This window comes from Sceloporus occidentalis, unplaced genomic scaffold, assembly GCF_023333645.1.
Source record: "Sceloporus occidentalis isolate IW3139 unplaced genomic scaffold, rSceOcc1.0.p SCAF_3, whole genome shotgun sequence".
Taxonomy (NCBI): domain Eukaryota; kingdom Metazoa; phylum Chordata; class Lepidosauria; order Squamata; family Phrynosomatidae; genus Sceloporus; species Sceloporus occidentalis.
Window position 1 is genome coordinate 181,802,146 of NW_028316983.1, and position 23,132 is coordinate 181,825,277.

Here is a 23,132-nt window from a genome sequence, read left to right on the forward strand (position 1 = left end):
AGCAAATCTGAATGGTATCTAGAGGAGGGATAACATCCATGTTCTGTTTCTTCATGTTCTTGATGGATTTGTAATTGGCTGACTGGCCAAACCTAAAGGGTGCTCAGCAATGGCTCCTCTTCTTCCTGGAAAGAAGTGACCAAGTGGGGTGCCACATGGTTCTGTCCTGGGCCCAGTGTTTTTTTATCATCTTTATCAATGACTTAGATGAAAGAATAGGGGGCATACTTATCAAATTTACAGATGACATCAAATTAGGAGCAATAGCTAATATCCTAGAGGACAAGATCAAAATTCAAAATGACCTTAACAGATTAGAAAGCTGGGCCAATACTAACAAAATGAATTTCAACATGGAAATCCTTAGGAAGAAAAAAATGAAATGCACAGATATAAGGCAGGGGACACCTGGCTTAACAAGACTACATGTGAAAGTGATGTAGGAGTCTCAGTAGACCACAAGTTGAACATGAGTCAACAGTATGATGCTGCAGCTAAAAAGGCCAATGCGATTCTAGGCTGCATCAGCAGAAGTATAGTGTCTAGACAGAGATAAGTAATATTACTACTTTATTCTGCTTTGGTCAAGCCGCACCTGGAATACTGCATCCCATTCTGGGCACCACAATTCAAAAAGGAAGATGTCCCAAATGGTGTAAGGTCTGGAAACCATGCCCTTTAAGGAGCAACTTAGGGAGCTGGGTATGTTTAGCCTGGAGAAGAGAAAGTTAGGAGGTGCTATGACAGCTGTGTTTAAATATTTGAAGGGGTGTCATAGTGAGTCTGGAGAAAGCTTTTTTTCTGCTGCTCCAGAGATTAGAACATGGAGTAATAGATTCATACTATAGGAAAATAGATTCCACTTCAACTTTAAGAAGAACTTTCTGACAGTAAGAGCTGTTTGACAGTGGAACAGACCCCCTCAGAGTCTGACATTACAGTCCTGAGTTCAACGCTGAAACTGTGATCAAGTTCGCACATGTCTCATATCCGTGGCGGAACAACAAGGGTATCACACAGTGAAATATCAACTCCTGGTAGTTGCCAAACAAGCAGATGTAAGATGTAGCACAATGTCGAGAGCATCTAAAGATGATTACAGGCTTCTGACAGGTCTGTATCGTGGCCTGCTACCAAATTCTCCTTAATCTCAGGTAAAGATCTCCAAAGTTCTTGTCACAAGGACCTACCACCACAAGAATAATGTTGCCAAGCTTGACATTTGCTGTTGCTTGGCATTTCTCCAGTGACAACCAGTACATGGAAGCTCTGAGCAAGATCTATAGAGACAATTACCAAAGGGAGACACAGGCAAAGACATGGAAATCAGATTATTGGAAAGTGAAGCCTGAGGAAAAAGACTGAGGGAAAAGACTTCTCCCCTCATTCTACACTGCACAACTTTATTTGCTTTTATTATTATACAGCATTGTTGTTGGGTGCCTTCAAGTCATTTCTGAGTTACAGAAACCCTAAGGCCAACCTATCATGGGGTCTTCTTGGCAGAATTTGTTTGGGGAGGGGGGTTGCCTTTGCTTTCCGCCATGTCTGAGAGAGTGGGACTTGCCTAAAATGACCCACTGAGTTTCCGTGGCTGAGCTGAGATTCAACCCTGGTCTCCAGTCAAAACACTACATTACACCATGCTGGCTCACTGTTATACACTATAAAGGCATTAAAATGTGTGTTAGAGATTTATAGTAGGCACAGAGCTGGCAAATGATGGGGGGGAATGCCCAATTTATGTGCCATTCTAAAGTCTGTTGTGCACAGCTAAATATGAAAGAAGTAGTGCTGTAATAAAATAGATCTGTGAAATAGATCTTTCACAGGATTGAGATAAATATCATCACCTACTAATATCTGCAGATCAAGCTGCTAGTGAAGGCACACAGGAACAAATGTTTGCAAAAAAGAGGGTAAATATGGACGTGAAACATAATGTTTTGGAAAGAATCCATAGCAGCATGACAAACTAGGTTGGAACCAGAAGACCAGAGATTTTAAAACAGCATGTAAAGTTGTGATATACTTTAAGGACATTTTTAAAAAGCTGAGAAGTTTTTGTAACAGAAGATCAAACATATAACACTTACATGTGTTGCTAAGGTCCTATAAAAGATATCAAGATTTATACTGTTGAGATCTGGGGGGAGGTTAATAACAAAAATCAAGATGAATTTTAAAACTTGTTTCTATTTGTTCTTAGCTTGTTAGACGAATCCATCTAGAGTTTCTTTTGACATATTACAGTAGTGTCTACTAGAATTTCACCGAGGCAAACTGAAGAAAAGTATGGAATCCTGAATGATATTGGTTCCATTTACTGTATTGTCTCCCAAAGTGCTGAACAAAACAAACAGAGAAGCAAACCGCATCCATCTTCTCTCACTGATTAAAAAATGGAGCATCTAAAATAGTGGCAAGTTCACCCACATATGAAGTTTTGCCATACCCTGCAAATTACACAGTTTAACCACCATCATTTTTCAAATTGCCTCTTTTTGTGTCCAGAGGATCACCATGTGCTTTTGACCATAATTTCCCAGGCTATTCTAGCCAACCAAAGAAAACAAAGGCTGGACACTTGGTGAAACAACATTTGAGTGTCTTACTTGTAAGACAACAGCATTCAGAGTGATTTAAGACTACTACAGTATAAATGTATGGACTACATCTTTCCAAACCTAAGATTTTAGGCAAACTTCAGAAGTATGCCAGAGTGGGATTTGGAAGGCAAGATGCTTATGTGAAATCCAGATGGAAATTCCTGCCTTCATGCACAGATCTGAATGAATAAATATCTAGAAATTATAGCAAAATCCTTACCCGTGAAAGCATTTGTGGCCTGAAAACCAGCTTCCTGCATACTGCTCTCCCAGTAAAACTTGTGATTCCAGTCTTAACCTGTCCTTTACAGAGGCAATGTCTAGAACTGAAGCTGTCAAGTTACTTCCATCTTTGCTTTTCAATGTCCATTTCTTCCCTCCAGTCCAGCATTTGGCATAGCTACCTCTGCCAAGGTGTAGAAAGGATGTGTGTCAGTTTCAAATGGCAAGTGCAGATCAGGTGCCTCAACCATCCAGCCAGAGAATTTGGGCCATGGTGTCCATGTAACCAAAATTAGTCATCCTAAACTTGTCTTTCAAATACTAGTTCTAATCCTCTGGTCAGAGAACATCATTGGATTTTGTTGTCTGTTTGCTTGCTCGTTTTCCTTAGGATTCTGATGGATTTGGTCTTCACGTGTCTTCCTCGGGTTTCACCTTCCCTTTAGGCAAGCTGAGAAATTAAAAAGGAAAATATATGTTCTAGTAACTTACAGCAAGATTCACAGCATTCAGGGAATTAAAACCATGCATGTGTGTGTGCTTGCACAACCCCATTTAGTAGGGATTGACAACACACATTAAAGGAGTTCTTTAGAAGGAAAATATAGCAATTTTGCTGAGATGCAAAGTGTGACCGCACAACTCTTTGAAATGCAAAGAGAGACAGCACTGAAGATGTCAATATGCATTTCTGAACATGATATGATTTACATTTCAAAAGCGGTATTTAGTAAAGATGGGGGCCGCAGTACAATAACAAAATTGCAGTTAAAAGGGAAAAGTAAAACACTCAAGGCCTCAAGTCTAATCTATAATTATCACTGTATCAGGTCTCTTCATTATCATTCCATAAAGCCTTATTATGAAATAGGAGGCTAAATATGACACAGTATACTTCCACCAGTTAAATTTCAAAAGTAAAATCCCAGATGAAGTATATATATAGAAGTCTCCATTTCTGTAGAACCCAAGTTGCTGGAATCAATTTTCAGTAAAAATATCAGCTGTCACTACCATTTCAGATATTATTTAAACCAAAAACATGAATATAAAACATAATACAGTGGTCCCTTCCCTTACGCGGGGGATTCATCTCCGCCGCCCCCCCTGCGTAAGGGAAATTCCGCATATGCTTGAGACCCATTTAAAAGAATGGGCTCATGCCCGCGGTGCGTGTGCCATTACCCTTTCCAGGGCACGCCAAGCCTCCTTCTGGTGCGGCTTTCAGCATATGGTGAAAGCCACGTTAAGTCGCATCCACGTATGACACAGGTGCACTGTATAGTACAGGAACACTTGATGCTTAATGTGTTTCACAGAAAGTCAGTTCTAACATCATATTAAATAGTAATTAACTATTAATTTTTAAAAAAACAATAGGTGAAAAAAATGGGACATTTCAGTGAACTGGAAAACAGTTACAAGGTTAGAAGGCACACCTACCCCATGTTGTCATTTTTTGGCTGCCAGTTTCCCTCCAGAATGCACAGGAGGTAGCACAATCCCCCCTCCCCATAGGTAACTGGAAATGTTAGCCACATTTTAAAAAAAAAAATGAGAACTACCTCTCATCTCCTGCTTTTTCTTTTATCAAACTGTCCTGGAATATTATTATATCTGGGGCAGTTTGAAAGGAGAAATGGCAATTGAGTTGAGATCCAGTTCAGGCCACAATAGTACAAAACACACAATGAACCACAAGTGTCATGACTCATGGCTATCCATCACCTAATAATATGCTGACAAATTCTTTAGGAAATATCAACTACCCCAAGAAATATAGTCACTGAGGGAAGAAAGACATTTACAGTCTCAGTGATGTCTTTCTTTGCTTTCTACACTGCAAGTAAATAGCAACTATACATTCTGTGGGAAAATACTTATTGTTCCATGAGACCAGCGATGACCATGCACATCTTGTTGTTTACAAAACGAACCACAAGTCTCAGGAGATTATCACATGGAGAAAAAGGATGGGAGAGAAGTGGGATGCTTCCATTTTTATTGTGTGATTGTACGAAGATTATCACACGACGTCCCATGACATAGTGCTCATCCTGTCCTTCTCCCATCAATGAAGTGGAATGGTCCTGTCATTTTTCATTAATGGGAAACTACCATTAATGAAAAGTGACAGGACCATTCCATTTCGTTGATGGGAGAAGGACAGGATGAGTGTGATGTCCCGGGACATTGTGTGATAATGTACTTTAACTACCATGCTCAATGCTATGGAATTCTGAGAACTGTAGTTTTAGGAGACGTTTATCCTTCTCTGCCAGAGAGCTCTGGTGCCAAAACCAACTACAGTTCATAGAATTCCATAACAATGAGCCATGGCAGTTAAAGTGGTGTCAAACTGGATTATTTCTGCAGTGCAGATTAAACTCTAGAATAAACAATTATAGCACTATGATTCCACTCTAATGGCCAGTGGAGTTTGTAGTTTGGTGAGGTACTACAATGCTAAGAAATCCTCTCTGAACTGCAAAACTTAGGATTCCACATGATGTTGCCATGGCAGTTAAAATGGAATCATAACTTTATAATGGTGTGGTATGAAATGGTCACAGGAATAGTAATCATACTGTCCTCAAGCTGTTATTATCCTCAGCACTCCTAGCCAATGTAACAAATGGTGATAAATTCTGGGACTTGCAGACCGAAAACATCAGCAGGGCTGCAAACTTCCCGGGCTTGTTCTACACCATGGGTTCATAAATTATATGAGCACCATCAGTCTTCCACACCAACAATAAAAAATGCTTGGGCCTGCCCAAAATCAATAATATATGTGAAACATTAAGCAATCCAAGCCTGAAACCCTTTACCAATGGCTTGAAAAGACAGTTTCTGTTCTAAACAGGAAGCCTGCTTGCCTGCACAGAACTGTAAGCAGAAGCAACTTTTCTAGAAATAAGCTACTTCTTGCTTCAGACTCTGATGGAGCCTAGGTTGAGTGCAGAGAAAGAGAAAAAACAAGCATGCCTCCTGTATCAAATTGCTTTACCGAGTCAGGTTTTCCTCTTGAGAATGAAAACACCATATGACAGTTTCCCAATGCAGCAACATTTTGAAAGCAGGCAGAAATAATTATTTCACTCTCCTCTGGCTCAACAAGATCTAAGTAAAATATTTACAAAATGTAAAGTATAGAAAAGGTAAAGCAGACATTCATACCAGACCCATAGTAGGTGGAAGAAAGAAGAAGAAAGGAAACAATGATATCCTGTCCCTCTGGATGTTTTATAAACTTACCTGAAGACTGAAACACTCAAAGAAAGAAAAGCAGACTAAAAACAAGACTCTGTCAGTACTGTCAGTCATTATATGTAACAACTAAGCTTCCAAATATATCTCCTTTCTGCTGAACAGAAAAGAGGGAGAAGACAGTCATTCTGACTTCAAACTTAATCAATTTGTGAAGTGGAGATCTTCAGGCAAGATTTGCTCAAAGGCAAAATTTTGCCTCTCAGGAAGATTCTTTTTTAAGCATTCCAGCACAAGTGCGTTCTTGGGCAAAAGTAAGGCACACATATAACATGCTCAATTGTATTACACCATAAGCACAGGTCAGTAGTAGGGCACATACTTAGCATGAAAAAGATCCCTGGGACATTCGAGTAAGGCGGCAAAATAGTCCTGCTTGAAAGTCTGGAAAGCTGGAAGTCAATTTATGGAGGCAACGCCAAGGTAAATCACTAATGCTCTGGTTCTGTGTAAGGCAGCATCCTAAAGATCAGTTTAGTGAACCGATTCTGGTTCTACTTGGAAATTCATGTCTTCCTGGAAAATTGGATGAACTAAGAGTGCAAAAGTGCAACTATTGTGACCGATAGCTGTTTGGGAGCCAAAATAATCTAAGGGAAAGGCTCCAGACTTTTGTACATGCTACTAGGCAAAGAGAGAGTTGATCTGCTCCAGCAAATCAAACAGTGCTGCAAGAATTAATTTGATTTATTTGCCTTGTCCCAGTAGTCAACGTCTTCCGTCTGGGTGCTAAATAAAGAAGTGCAAACAGAACATTATCCAGACAAGCAAACAGACTCTAAAGAACTGTAGACACAATAAGCTGCAGGGTGTTCCTGGCACCAGTGTTTACAAAACTGAGACAGACAATGCTTTTATACACACACATATACACGCACGCACACACACACAATACAGTACTGGCAAACTCCAAAACATAACTGGTACGTGCAGGAGGATCATACTAGGAACAGTGAAAATGCATTGAACAATTATGATGGACAATCACCCATTACAGAAATTACTGTTACAGAAGAGGAAATCTACAGTGCTATATAAATAAAGAAATAATAATAATAATTATAATAATAATTATAATTGTTTAAACCCTCTATGTATCCATCCATACAGTCTGACCCCCATATCCGCTGAGGATCTGTTCCCATGATTATTGCAGATAAACAAGAAACCGCAGTTAACAGTGAACACTATCAGCAGAAGATGATAGAGTCCGGCAGAAGTTGACCATAGAGTTATGTTGTAGGACCTCCAGATGCCTAGAGGGACCCTTTCCCCAGACACACACATAAGTGAAACTGGAGTTGCCAATCCCATGGATATGAGACTCGGACTATATTTCACTTCCAACTACAGAATCCTATGCAGATTTACCAAAAAATAATCCCAACCAATACAAAATAATTTGCACTGAGGACTTTTTTCAGGAACTTGGTCCACATCTGTACTACCTTCCAGAATGATCAAGGACCTCAAAACTAGTGCCTCATTCTACTTCTAACACTTTATTAACACAGAAAAATTAAACATTAATAGAAGTAAAATAGATGGTTAAACAAACTTTCCCCACAAAACTAAGATACAAAATATCTTAGATATTGTCATTGTCAAAAGACAATGCTCTTCCACAACTATTACTGCACCCTGGGTGAATAACAATGACATTTTAAGAAAGGAAACTCTTGAGCAAGTGTGAATATATAATGTCTATCATAATCCTCTGGCAAATAAAGGTTCCTTTCATTTTGACACACTTGTATATTGCAAGTCTCAAAATGCACTAGAGAGACTTAATACCAAAATATCACCATATTTAGAGTTGAAAAAAACTTTCAATCACTGGAAAAATAATAAATTCTAAATATGAAAGCTACACAGCTTAATGAAGGAATTAATTAATCAGCAACAATTATTCTACCTGTCAAAATTATACTCTAAAGTAATTTTTTTCCAAAACCCATTGCTTTATAATATATTAATACAGAAAAGTCAGTGTCTTTCACAGTCTCTAAACAAAATTTGTTTGCCTTTCGTATAATACATATACTAATAGAATGTATTAATAACAATTCACACATATGTAAACCATATTCTTACTTCATATTTTATCAAAAGAATCTTGTGAATCAGGTTCAGTCAGGCAATAGAGGTTTGCTCAAAATGGAGTTTGCAGTATCTTATATCTAAAATCCACATTCTTTCCGGAGGCAAGTTTTGCTGTTATTTCCTACTGCAGGCTGTGCCTTAAGAGTAACTGAAAAGCACTGTAGCTTTTACTTGCAGAAAACCAATCTTTACAGGAATATTTGTATTTTTCTCAAAATAAACTTCATTTGTGGAGTTTTCTGCATTTCTCCTCAATTAAAAATAATACCTCAGAACTAGAAAAATCTTCTCCCCCTATCCCTATCAACTTATATGGCTAGATGCAAAAAAAAAAAAAAAAAGAACATGCGTTGGATTGGGGTAAACCTTTCAGAAACTAAATGAGAACAAGGTAGGTGTGTGTGTGTGTGTTGGAAACATCACAAGGGGTATATTTTTTAAAAAAGCTATTGGGTTTCACATTTCTTCTTAACATTCTTAATACGTCACTCTGCAAACAAGTACTTGGAAAGAGATGCTCTGCAATCTAACAAGCTGAGAAGTGATTAACTGTCACTTTTAGTATGCTGTTGTTGTGTGCATTAATGTCATTCATGACTTATGGTGACCCTAAGGCAAACCCATCATGAGGGTTTCTTGACAAGTTTCTTCAGAGGATGTGCGGCTGAGAGAATGTAATTTGCCCAGGGCCACCCAATGGGTTTCCATGGCCGTGCCAGGATTTGAACCCTGGTTTCCAACGTCCTAGTCCAACTCTCAGACCACTACACCACACTGGCTCTCCACTCTTAGTATACTTGTTCCAAAATTTGCATAAAGTACACATTCATTTAAGATTTGGTCATATTCGGATAAGAAATTGGTCCTGTGTAACTAATCCACATGTGTGACCAAGCAAATCAGCATGTACACATACAGGCTGAGTCTTCCTTATCCAAAATGCTTGGCAACAGAGGTGTTTTGGATTTTGAAATATTTGCATATATGCAACAAGACCTGAGTCCCATCACAAAGCTAATTTATAGACAGCTTATACATATGAAAGTAATTTTATACACAATATTGTTAAGAATGTTGTGCACGAAACAAAGATTGTGTACACTGAACCATCAGAACCATCTGAAAGCATGTATCACTATCTCAGCCACCCTCGTGGACAATTTTGGAGTTTTAGGTATTTCAGATTTTGGATTTCCAGATAGGGATTTTTTTTTATTAATTTGTATTGCATGATGTCCCATAGAATCATAGAGTTGGAAGAGATCACAAGGGCCATCCAGTCCAACCCCCTGCCATGCAGGAAATCTAAATCAAAGCATCCCCAACAGATGACCATCCAGCCTCTGTTTAAAGACCTCTAAGGAAAGAGACTCTACTACACTCCAAGGGAGTTTGTTCCACTTTCGAACAGCCCTTACTGTCAGGAGGTTCCTCCTAATGTTGAGGTGGAATCTCTTTTCCTGCAGCTTGCATCCATTGCTCCGGGTCCTAGTCTCTGGAGCAGCAGAAAACAAGTTAGCTCCCTCTTCAATGTAACATCCCTTCCAGTATTTAAACAGGGCTATCATATCACCCCTTAACCTTCTCTTCTCCAGGCTAAACATCAGGTGGGGCCTGAACAGAGCAGAATAGAGTAGCACTATTACTTCCCTTGATCTAGACACTATACTTCTATTCATGCAGCCTAAAATTGCAGTGGCCTTGTTAGCTGCCGCATCGCACTTTTAACTCATGTTCAATTTAAAGTCTACTTGGACTCCCAGATTCCCTTCACACGTAGTCTCGTTCAACCAGGTGTTCCCCATCCTATATCTGTTCATTTCATTTTTACGCCCTAAGTGCAGTACCTTGCATTTCTCCATGTTGAAATTCATTTTGTTAGCTTTGGCCCAGCTTTCTAACAAAATGAATTTCAACATGGAGAAATATTTTTGTAAACATGCAAGCAGTCATCCTGACTGGCTGGTTGTCCAGACGAAGCCATAAGAACAGAATTGAAATGGTTTTCTGCTCTATTTGCAGAGTGCCAAAATACCCTAAAAGCACCAGATTCCATCTGGACGTGGAAGCTAAATAGGGTTTGCCCTGGTTAATACCTGGATGGAAGACCCCCACTGAATACCTGGTGCTATAAACTATATTCCAGAGAAAGGGAATATACATATGTGAGTATTCCTTGCCTAAGTAAACCCTATGAAATTCATGGGATTGCCATAAATCAAGAGGGAAAATGGAGGCACATACACACACATTCTATTATTTTACAGTTTTGATTTCATTTATGTCTTGATCCCTGCATTTCAGTGATTATTTTTCCTCAACATGCAGCTTCCTTCAGAGGGGAAAAATTTGGCAATACACATTTACCAGTCTGGACCATTTTATGTGCGATGGGGCAGCACTGTAAGAGATAAAAGACTTAAATGACCTCTGTACTTTTAAATATTCTTCTGATTCACAAGATTCTGGTCCCAATTATTTAAAAGAGGTGAAGAAAACAGGGAGTTAAGCAGCCTTGAAATTATTCTGTTCTTCCTAAACCCAGATACATGTAGTTTCACTCTGATGAATAGGATCAGAACATTTTACCTGCAATTTTATCTGTAACTGAGTAGCACCATATTGCGTTGATACCTGTCTGGTAAATGTCACTTTCCCACTGTTGATGCTACTGCTGCTGTGTTTCTGATCTATGGTGACCCTAAGGCAAGCTTATCACCTAGTTAGCAGGGACTGAGAGAGTGTGACTCACCCAAGATCACCCAATGGGTTTCTATGACCAACACACAAACCCCACCACACTGGCTCCAACTGCTCCAGCACACCACAACCTTCAAAGCTTGCAAACTGGTAATGTGCTAGAGAAAGAAAGATGCTGTCAGCAAGTTGCTGAAAATGTTTTTAAGTTTAATTTCTTCTTAAGAAATAGTACTGCAATTGTTATTACTGTCATTATTTGACATCAAACCAACTTCAGATTATGGTGACCTTGTGAAAGAGAGATCTCCAGGACACCCTTGCCATCAACACCCTTGCTTAGATCGTGCAAATTCAGACCATGGCTTCCTTGACTGATTCTGTCCACCTGCAATGTGGTCTTCCTCTTTTCCAACGGCCTTCTAAGCTTTATCATCTTTTCCAATGAGTCATGTCATCTCATGATATGGCCTTATGGGAACAAAACAAGACTAATTCTGGCGCAGCTCTACCAATCATTGGCTACAGCTCCACCTACTGCTAGCTCTGGCCCTACCTACTGTTTGGCTTGTGGCTGAGAGGCATCTTAGCTTAAAATGTTCACTTTCACTTTCCTTGGTGTTCCTGGACTTTTAACAGTTGTGCAGAAGAGGGAGATTAAACAGGTATTGTGTATACAACAAGAATATGGAAGGAAAGCTAGTATTTATTATGTAAATATATAAATCACCAAATAATAAACATAAAAACAAAAGGTTAAACTATGAAACAGTCTCTTGTGAACAAAACAGGGCACTTCAATGTATCAACAAGGATTTTGCCCTTGTAGTTTGTTCATTGTTGTTGTTGTGTGCTTTCAAGTCATTTATAACTTAGGTGACCCTATGGTGATCCTATCACAGGGGTTTCTTGGCCAAATTTACTCAGAGGAGGTTTGGCTGTCCCTCCTCTGAGGCTGAAAGGATGTGACTTGCCCAAGGTCACCCAGTGGGTTTCCATGGCCAAACGATGAAGCAAACCCAAGTCTAACACTCAAACCACTACACCATGCTGGGTCTCATTTTGTTCACTGTCCCCTCTCTAATAGCAAAAGCATGTGGATGGGTAATAACAGTATGCTCAAGTGGACTCCAAGGGATGTAGAGGTAAAAACAAAAGCAGACTCCAAAGGGAGGAGAAACAGAGAAGCCAATGAAAACTATGGCCTGGTCCAGACGGGCGCGATAGGACACCCTGGTTACGTGCGAGGTGCTGCGCTTCTAGACACCCCTCGCCCCTTGCACGTGATGAGGGTGTCAAAATGGCGGCACCCTGTACAGATGGTCGATGCCATCAATACGTGACAGACACCTAGCATTTGCACATCGCAGCGCCATTATGACGTCGTAAATGCCCCATTGGCGCACTGCGGCGTCATAATTGCGCCGCAAGAAGAACCTGCTTTTTGTGGGTTCTGTTTGGTCCGCGGGGAAATTCCGCAGTCTGGAGGCTGCGGCTTCCCCAAGACCAAAGCTAGGCGCCAGGAGACCGTCCTTTTTGGACGGTCTGTCCCGCGCCTATGCATCCATATTAAATACTAACTAGAAAAGAATTTTTTTACACGGCACTTTATAAACAGAATAAAACATTTATAACTATTTCAATATAAAATACTAAAATACAATGCAAAAAAGCCACACACAAATACAAAACGCAGAAGAAAACAAAATAGTAAAAATACAAAGCATTAATCTGAAATACCAAAAGTTTTAGAAAATGAAAAGGTTTTCTATTTGGATTTAAATCAGAACACTTGGCGAAAGAGAGAATATATTTGGATGCTTATGCATTTACAAAGTAAGGCTCACTGTTTCCTGGAAGAAGGCATGGTTTTCTATTGGTATCCTTAACAAAAGTATACTGCAACTTTTTTTTAAGAGTTCGCCTTTATTTTCAGTTCTAAAATGAGCTAAACTCTAAATATTCAGTAAGAAATATCTTCCTTCACTCTGCTTTCCTTTAAGTCATGTTTGGATGAATTACATCCTTTCCTTTTAATTTGATGGAAGGGTTGAGGTTTCTTACTCCAGCATATGTTTACTCTGATTTATTGTTTTTAACAGTAGCAAACAGAGGTGCATCAAGTTCCCTAAAGCAAACGGGGGCGGGTTATAGACCGCCGCTTTGAGGCGGTCTGCCGCCGCTGCCGCTTGCTCTGTGCGGGAGCCGTAGCAGCCACACCGCACGGCTTCTGCGCGGAGCAAAAAATGAGCTCCAAAATGGAGCTCCTTCTTGCGGTGCCTCTATGATGTCTCAAGGCGCTGCTGGCGCATTCGCGACATCATAGGTGCCGCGACACGTTCGGACACTATGCATCCGATACGTAAAGATGGCGCCGGCCGTGTGGAACGGCCGGTGCCATATTGTACGGACAGAGTCCGTATTAGACCCAGGGGCGTCTGGAAGAGACGCCCCTTTTTTAAAATGGGACGTCCTGCGGACGTCCCAAGTGCCGGTGTGTACTCTTCCTTTATGTGGAGATTGAAGCATGGCACCACTTGTACCAAATCAGGATTAGTGCTAATATAACTTAAAGTAAAAGTATCTTTTTTCCCTCAGTCATCGAGAAAGATCCTACATTTCTTTAAATTTATCAGGTCAATGAATCAAGAAGGCTGGCAAACATTTTCAACCTCAATGCTGACTTCATGTTCCATTAAATATATCGCCAGTAACAACAGTAAAGACAGGTCAATAAAGTCTTCCACATTGTGCCAATGAAATTATGGAACTTAACAGCCAGCTGGATGGTGTATTTTAATTTGGAATGTTACAGATCCAAGCAAAGCAAATGTTAAAAACAAGCACACCCATACCCATTAAGTCATTCACTTTAGATGGAATTTACAGATGCTTATACTTATTATCAGTCATTTAGCTTTAATTTTCAAAACATATGAAGTCTTCCCAAGACACTCAGTATTTGTTATTTTACAACTACAGTCGGCCCTTCTTATACACAGATTTTTTATACACGGATTCAAGCATACACGGCTTGAAAATGTTCCCCAAAAGTATAAATTTCAAATATCAAACCTTGATTTTCCATTTTTTATAAGGGACACCATTTTGCTGTGTCATTATATTTAATGGGACTTGAGCATACACGGATTTTGTTATCCACGGGGGATCTTGGAACCAAACCCCAGCGTATAACAAGGGTCCACTGTATACTTCATTTTATCAGAGTAAGATGTTTTTTAAAAAAACCTTTCTGTAACCAAGTCACAAACTACAACACTTAGGCCTGTTCTAGACGGGCCTTTGCGCCGCCCTCATCACGTGCTAGGGGTTGGACGAGGACCTAGCGTCCATACCAGCCTCACCCCTGGCACGTGACGAGGGCGTAAAAATGGCAGCACCCTATGCACACAGGCGCCACCATTTTTACGTGCTGGACGCTTAGCGTCCGCACATCACCCTTGCCTTGCGACGTCACGAATGCGCCATTTGTGCACTCGTGCGTCACAAGCGCAGCACAAAAGAACCGCTTTTTGCGGCTTCTTTTTCTGCCGCCAGTAAGCCTCCCCATTTGGAGGCTGAGGCTTCCTGGTGGCGGAAATGGAGGCGGCGGCAGAGCGCCCTCCTTGGGTGCTCTGTAACACGTCTAAGTTTATTTATGGCAGAGAGGGGTAGGGGGATTCCAATAAATGGGACTTCTAAGTAAAAGAATATGCCATTCAGGTATTCACTAAATCCACTGTGGTTAGATCAGGTTGTGGTCTGCCCATTAGGGCAGAGATTGGAAAAGAAACATTTGTGGATGACAACTCCCAAAATCCTCCCAGTCTGAGAAATTCTGGGAGTTGTAGTCCAAAATGTACAGGTGACACAGAACCTAAGCAGATGGGCGGGATAGTGCAGGCCAAGCCCATGCTATCATGCCCCGGGTCAGTCCCTGGTCAGGTAGAGCAACAGGTGGGTGCTTACACACCAGCATACCACCACACCATAGACCAGCTACCACATGTCCCATACTACCTGCCTCCACTCTCACATCTGCTGAGAAGACCCCTGAAACAGCCCATAAGGGTGGAAATAGAGCATCTGGCTACATTCCATTTTCACATCAGAGGCTATGACGGGTGTCTTCTCAGCAAACACAAAAGGAGAGGCAGGTACGGAGCATACAGAGTAGTCCAGTGTACTGGCTGTTGCTGCATAGTTTCTAGTTTTAGGGTTTCTTTTTAGAGGCCCCTTTCAGCCAGGATTGGTCCAGATCCATCAGATCCGCATCTATTCTTCCTAATCCTGGCCCAGGGTAATGGCCTACATTGTCTGGACAGGATGTCATGAGGCCGAGGAAGAATGGGCCTTTTCGCCCATCCGTACAAGTCCACATATTCTCACTTTCCCATATCTTGTTCCAAATCCAACAAAAGAGTACAAATCCTCGGCCATGTAGACACAAAGCCTTGCTCACAGTGACACCCTCTTTCCTGACAAGTTTCAGAATGGAAGATAAAGCTTCCCTTTCAAAACAGAGTTTTTCCAAATACACAATTGTTTTATTTTGCAAGAAAATATTTGGAACATACAGTCAGCCCTCGATATTCATGGGGGATCCATTCCAGACACCACCCCCATCCCCGTGGATACCTAAATCTGCAGATGCTCACGCTGTCCCCAAATGGCAGCGCATGCACATAGCCACACCACCATTGGGGACAATGGAACTCAATGGCGGTGCAGCCACACGCACGTGCTGCAATGGGGCAACGGGGGCTGTCCCTAATGGCAGCACAGCTACATGCACATGCCATCATTGTGGACAACATGGGTTTGCCATCCACAGATTCTTGAATCCATGTATGGCAAGTCCACAGATACCAAGGGCCGACTGTATTCTAATTTCTTTAAACATAACTTATCTCATATTTTTGCAGTCATGCATTATACCCACTTATGTAAAGCAGTTAATCCTTTAATCACTTAGCAATTATTTAACAATATTTCTAAAAGACTGGAAGGATATTTATTGCAAGTAACATACAATATTCAAGCAATATCAAAACTCAACACAATGAAGGTGTTAAATCTCTTTCCTGTTTTCCTGTGCAGTTAGCTCTAGACTGTGATTGATTATGATACATAGCTCCCAGTTCTTACCAATCTTCCATTTCTGAATGAAAGATGTAACTAATATCTTTGAAACCTGCTTTCACAGATATTTCAAATACATCAAACTGCCCTGGTTAATATTCTGGGTGAGTTATGATTCTCATTGAATATTATACATCCAGACAGGTAATGTGAATATGATTATAAACCTAAAATTTGCAGTTTACTATGGAAGGCAGCGGTCACACGCTTAGATTATTATTGAGCTAATCCCAATATTGTCATGATAGAAGGATTTATGTATTAGCTGTTGAACAAGACAAATGGAAATAAAGGCATGTGCCTCAGGATATTTTATGGCATTTGGATGTTCTTTGTAGCATGAGCCATTTGTCTCAACATCATGCTGGTGCAGGCAGTTTTGAATATATTTACACTACACTGTTATAGAAGTTTGATATGTTAACTGTCATTGTTTCATTCTATGGAATCTTGGGATTTGTAGTTCAGTGAGCTATTTATAAAGGTTTAAGTTACCAATGTTACAGCCTTTGCTCATGCAGCTTTTTCTTTCTTTCTTTATGATCTGATGTATGTTTTTGGTGCTGTGTAAAAAAATTGTGGGAGGAATAAGGGAGTCAGCATTATGCATGGTTTTAGCTGTCATCCCATTTTAGACCACATTCTAGCATGACTTACGTATATATATTTGTTGTTGCTGTGTGCCTTCAAGTCGCTTACGACTTATGGCAACCCTAGGGCAAACTTATCAAAGGGTTTTCTTGGCAAGATTTTTTCAGAGGGGGGTTGCCATTGCCTTCCTCTGAAGCTGAGAAAGTATGACTTGCACAAGGTCACCCAGTGGGTTTCCAGAGTTGTAATCTTTTAATCAAACTACTACACCAGTTGGCTATCCAGACATAAAATATGGAGTAACTAAAATAATGGTCCAGTCATCTGCTTGTTAAAATCTTATCCTTTATCCTCAGTATATAAAATATTTTTTAAAATCAGACTACTGATTTCTTCATTAAACAAAGCTCCAAAAAAAAAAACTCTTCAGGACAGGCATAACAGCTCTGCATTGTTCTTAATTTATCAGACTTTGATCTGAGAACAAGCGGGGGTCTCCATGGTATTGCTTTGCCAATGTATCATTTGTACCCAGTGCCCAGATGCACTGATGCCCTGTAAGGGCAGAGCATCACATGTGTGACTATGTGGCCAATTAAGGGGGTGGCCATGCAATGGGATGATATCTGGGCAGATGTGAGAGATACCTGGAAGTCGCAAGTGGTGTGCTTTCTGAAAATGCATGTTTGAGTTACTTTTTCTTGCCTGTCTGCTCTGGCCCAAAAGCAGTAAGAAACACTGTTATCATGTTTGGGCAGCCAAGAAGAATAAAGATGCAAAACCTGTTTGCCTGCATTAAATAAGTAATGCATGTAAATAACAATTTTAGTTTGCTTGTTCTCCCTGAATTAAAGAAAAATAAAACATGAAGCAATTTCTATTCATAGTTTTTTGTGGGTTTTTTCGGGCTATGTGGCCATGTTCTAGAACAGTTTATTCCTGATGTCTTCTAAACTCTTCTAGAGAATGGCCACATAGACCGAGAAACCCACAAAAAACTATAGATGCTGGCGATGGAAGCCTTCGACTTCACAATTTCTATTCAGCTTAAGATACCCTAAAACGTACAGTACTTTTAATAATGAGAGCTATTTTTTCTTTCATCAAAATATTGAGGGTAGTGCTACTTTTTGTCATTAATTACACAAATGACAGTCATTCTCATGTGAGGTAAAATATTGAGGGTTCTTTTTTGAGGAAAAATATTGTACATACTAATAATACTTTTTTCAGTCAAGATACCACTGAAAATCTGCACTTGTTGAAATCCCATATCATCTGGAATTTGCTTTCTGACAAAGAAATTGTTTCATTGGGCACAATCTGGACTGCTGTGTTTCTCAAACTACATAGAATTTCATTATAGTTAAGCTTAGGGGGAAGAAATGGGAAAGTAGTACGTATGTATTGGATTCAGAAGTAAAGTTGGTAGTGTTTAAAGATGGAGAAGTAACAAAATTTCAACTCCATTAGCAACTTTTCTGTTCCTAATGGAGTTGAAATTTTGTTACCTGGCATTTATCACTCTTTGTCCTTAGTCCTCATAAGGCCAGTAAATGGAGTGCCCTCTTGTCCGCATAGAAACCTCTCAATAGCATCTTAATTCACAACATCTCACTCAGAATGGAGGCCTGGGACTATGTTTCTCCTGTAAGTGAGGTCACTAGGGTTGGCATCACCCAATGCAGTGACTCATTGTATCACTCCCTCTATTGACTTCCCTCCCATACCACACCATACAGAATCCTTAGGGGGTTTTTTTGTACAAATGTTATTCATAAATCGTAATCCCCATATATCTTTGAATGCAATGGTAATGGTTGTGACATAAACAACCAGCAAAATTAAATATTATACCTTTACTTTACAATATCGTACGCAGAGACAAAATGTATTTACATGGACATAGTTTCATGTTGTTAAAGTGAATATTTGGTAAGATGTGAGGTTTGAAAAGAAAATTTTTAAATAATAAAATTTATTTTTAAAAGAATAAAAGTTAATTTTTTTAGGGGCCTCTCTTTTTTTAGAGGTCTCTCCTTTCTCTTCCCACTGAGCCTCATTCCACTCACACCATTTCTTCAACATTTTAAAGGGACACAGGCAAACACAACAGGCCACTTCTGCCAAAAGGCAGAAGTTGGGGGAGCAGTTGTGTCAGCCCCTGTTAAGGTATCATCTGGGGCACTCCACACATCTTGCATCCCCCCTCCCCAAGTAATGGCCTTGCTCTTGTTTGTTTTTTAACATCTCTGCCTAATGAAGAAGCCAGGAACACTTCGAAAGTTTGCATAATGTATTTTATGCTTTGGTTTTGGACCAATAAAGGTACTGCTGCTCTGTAACAAACTATTTTAATCAAGTTGGTAGATGTTGATTTGACAATCCCACCCCAGGCAAGAAAGAAAACTCCAGGTGCACAAGAGAAAAACTGATTGCATATAACACAAGTGTTTATATACTAAACCGTTAGCAATGGCTTGTTACCTCTTTAACTGCCCTGGCTCCGTCCTATGAAATCTTAGGAGGTGTAGTTTGATGAGGCTCTTACAGTTTTCTGCTGTAGTGCAAGAGAGGACACTAGAATTCTCTGGGAGTGCCTCACAAGTGCCTCGCCAAACTATACATCCTGAGATTCCATAAGATGAAGCCCTGACAATTACACTCAAATCAAACTAATATCACAGATTAGTACAGATACACTCTTTTTCTCATGTTATTAGTAAACCAAGAGTGCACCTAGATTACACATTTGTTGTTTGCTTTTGTGTGCCTTCAGCTTGTTTCTGACTTATGGAGACCCTAAGGCAAACCTATTGTGGGGTTTTCTTGGCAGGTTTCTTCAGAGGAGATTTATTATTGCCATCCTCTGAGGCTAAGAGAGTGCAACTTGTCCAAAGTCACCCAGTGGGATTCCATGGCCAAGCTGGGATTCAGATCCTAGTCTTGAAAGTTATCTAGATGGCACATGTATAAGAGTTTGATCCCACCTTAATTGTAAAAGATTATTATTATTATTATTACAAGGAGCCCTGGTGGCGCAGTGGTTAAATGCCTGTACTGCAGCCATTCACTCAAAACCACAAGGTTGCGAGTTCAAGACCAGCAAAGGGCCCAAGCTCGACTCAGGCTTGCATCCTTCCGAGGTCGCTAAAATGAGTACCCAGACTGTTGGGGGCAAATTAGTTTACTTGCTAATTAGCTTACTTGCTGTTCACCGCTATGATCTTTGGAATAGCGGTATATAAATAAAACAAATTATTATTATTATTATTATTATTATTATTATGTTAATTTATATAGTGCCATAGGCTTTACATAGCACTTTACAAAGGAGTTAAACAATCCAAAAATAAAAACAAAGCCTGCCTACGGCGCACAATCTAAAACTACAAACAAGCGTTTAAAATCAATAAAATATTACTATAACAATGTTAAAACAATACTATAAAATGTAAATTAATAGAAATAATATGGACATAAAATTAAAATTAAATTATAATCTGTATTATTGTACAACAGCATTATAGTGGTATAACACTAGAAAAAAAATAACTTTATAACTTTATGGTGTTTGTACCCATTATTTAATGGGGTAAAAAAAAAATTATAACAGCAGCACAAAGCTACAACACCATAAAGCTATAATATTATTTTTGGCAATATAGTTCTAAAGATAAAGGTTAAGGCTTTCCCTTGGCAAGATTGTCTAGTCAGGTCCGATTGTGGGGGGCACTGCCCATCTCCATTACTAAGACGAAAAGCCAGTGTTGTCAAAGTTGACTCTGTGATCATGTAGCCTGCATGACTGCACAGAATGCTGTTACCTTCCCACTGAAGTGGTACCTATTTATCTACTTGCACTTTTACAAGCTTTTGATTTGCTAGGTTGGCAGTAGCTGGAACGAACTGCATCACACAGCGATTGGGTCTCAAACTGCTGACCTGCCAGTCTAGCAATCATCAGAGTCAGTGTTTTAACCACTGAGCCAACAGGTCCCTTTAATATGGTACTATAGTAATATAAAACAATAAAGCTAATTTTTAAATGACAGTTTTTAAAATATTGCAGTCACCACCATTTCTGGTGGACCACAACATTGGTTTTGAAAATTAAAAAAGCAATAGATTTACTTTTCCAGTATCCCATGTGCTTGTTGATCATGACCTGACAGAAGAGAACTGCTACAGCTATCTGTAGCTGTGGGAACTGTGTTCCTCCTTCATTTATTATGAGCAAAATGTTGTCCAACTTTCACTGTGAGAAAAAACAGAGAAACTAAAAAGAAAGTACAGTTGGCCACCTGTATTCACTGATTCTTTATCTGTGGATTCAAGTATGCATGGATTGAAAATATTTTTTAAAAATATATAAATTCCAAAAAGCAAACCTTAATTTTGCCATTTTATATAAGAGGCACCATTTTACTATGCCACGGCATATAACCGAGCATCCACGGATTGTGGTATTCACAGGGGGTCCTGGAACCAAACCCCAGTGGATACCAAGGGCCCACTGTATAGTACTGCAATCAATTAGATGGCAGTGTTGTAAAGATCCCCAACAAGAAGTAAGCAAACTAAGCATGGAAATCCACTCTAAGCCATCTAGTATTGAAACACCTTAGTGATAATCTAGGAAGGATGAAAAAGTCTAGCACATATAATAAGAAAGTCACAGAACATTTATTTCAGTATACTATATAGTCTCTTAATGCAGCAAACCACCCAGAAAATACGTATTTCACAGTCTCCATAGTCTGCATGTAATTTACATAATTTGTAGCCAGAGGAAAAGTTCCCTTTTTTAAAGTATAAATACTAGATCTGGTTCTAAAATTGCATTCAGTACTTCTGTTAAACAGCTCCATAAAACAAACATGTTACTTAATTAGCATTTTGCATATCAAGGAATTTGTTATTCTCAACAGTCTGGCAATTCTTCATTAATTCACTTTCAGTTCTAATTTGTAACCTTGTTTTTTGCTGTGAAATTCTACTAAATGGAAACCATTGTGTCCTATTCCTTCTTTTAAGAATCTGGAACCCCTTATTGTCTTCAAAATATGGGATCTTTGTGCTAAAGAACCAGTTTCAGTGACAGAATTACTCAGTAATAGCGACAAGCCCAAAGTGATTTGGAAACAAAGAAAACTGGACTACCTGCCAAAAACAATCCAAGGAGAAGACTAACTCAGCAGGTCTAATTGACAGAAAATCACTTATGAGTAATTTCAGCTTTCTGATTTTAATGGGACTAACCAAAAGCTAAATCCAATGTTAGTCATGTCTAGATCATACCCATTGAAATCACTGTGGCTTAAGTTAATTGTAGCTAACAAATAAATCCCTTTCATTTCAATCAGTCTACTTTAGGTCAAACTAAAACTAGATTTAGCCCCCTGGTATTTTTGGACCAGGCATAATTTATCAAACAATATAAAAAATCTACACTATTTGCATGCAGAAAGCTAGTTCTGCAAATGTCATTTAAAAAGGTAGCAAGTAATGTGGGAAATACCCTTCCATAAGCACTCTTGACTGGTGGTGACAGAATACATAAATTATAATACTGGTCTGCACTAAAAAATATCTAGAGTAGAAATTTACTGTTTGAAAATAATTATTTGCTATTATAATTCTAAAGCCTCAAGAAAAAGTAATTATTATAATTACAACATAAAAATAAATTGTTCCTTTTTTGTTTCTCAGACATAATTAAAATTGTTACTTTTTGTTACTTGTTTTTAAATTTTAAATAGCACAAGCCACTGGGCTATAATACCAAGACACTCTCTTCCTAGCCACCTTGTTGCTTCAAAAGACACAAGTCAGTATTTGAATATGGGATATTCCTCCTCTACCATTTATTGAGGCCATGTTCAACAGCTATAAAAAAAACAAAAACCCAACTTTTTTAAAGTTATAGCTACTCTAAAAAAACTAATGACATTATGCCTCAGTCACTGGAAAAGGACAGACATAAAAGACTCTAGGCTGCATCAACAGAAGTATAATGTCTACATCAAGAGAAGTAATAGTGCCACTCTATTCTGCTTTGGCCAGGCCTCACCTGGAATACTGTGTCCAGCACCACAATTCAAAAAGGATGTTGACAAGCTGTAGCATGTCCACAGGAGGGAAACCATAACCATGCCTTATGAGGAGAGATTTAGGGAGCTGGGTATGTTTAGCCTGGAGAAGAGAAGGTTGAGAGGTGATATGATAGCCCTGTTAAACATATTGTTATACTAAGGCTGGAGTGAGCTTGTTTTCTGCTGATCCAGAGATCAGGACCTGGAGTAATGGATTCAAACTACAGGAAAAGATATTCCATCTCAATATTAGGAGGGACTTCCTGACAGTAAGAGCTGTTCAACAGTGGAACACACTCCCTCAGAGTGTAGTGTAGTCTCCTTCCTTGGAGGTTTTAAACAGAGTATGGATAGCCATCTGTCAAGGGTGCTTTGATCGTGTATTCCTGCATGGCAAAGGATT

At 39.5% G+C, this 23,132-nt stretch overlaps 1 protein-coding gene across 5 annotated transcripts in view; it reads right to left on the bottom strand.

Annotated features, from left to right (window-relative positions):
- The window catches only part of LDLRAD4 (low density lipoprotein receptor class A domain containing 4), a 330,103-nt gene that overhangs the window by 213,535 nt on the left and 93,436 nt on the right, over positions 1-23,132 (bottom strand). For 4 of the 5 annotated variants that reach the window (XM_089516972.1, XM_089516973.1, XM_089516975.1 and 1 more), the window contains exon 2: positions 2,830-3,282. The exons of the other annotated variant lie outside the window; for it this stretch is intronic. In XM_089516972.1, coding sequence (XP_089373098.1) covers positions 2,830-2,869 — 40 coding nt within the window. In that variant the 5' untranslated portion in view covers positions 2,870-3,282. The remainder of the gene's footprint in view (positions 1-2,829; positions 3,283-23,132) is intronic. 5 annotated transcript variants of the gene reach the window in all.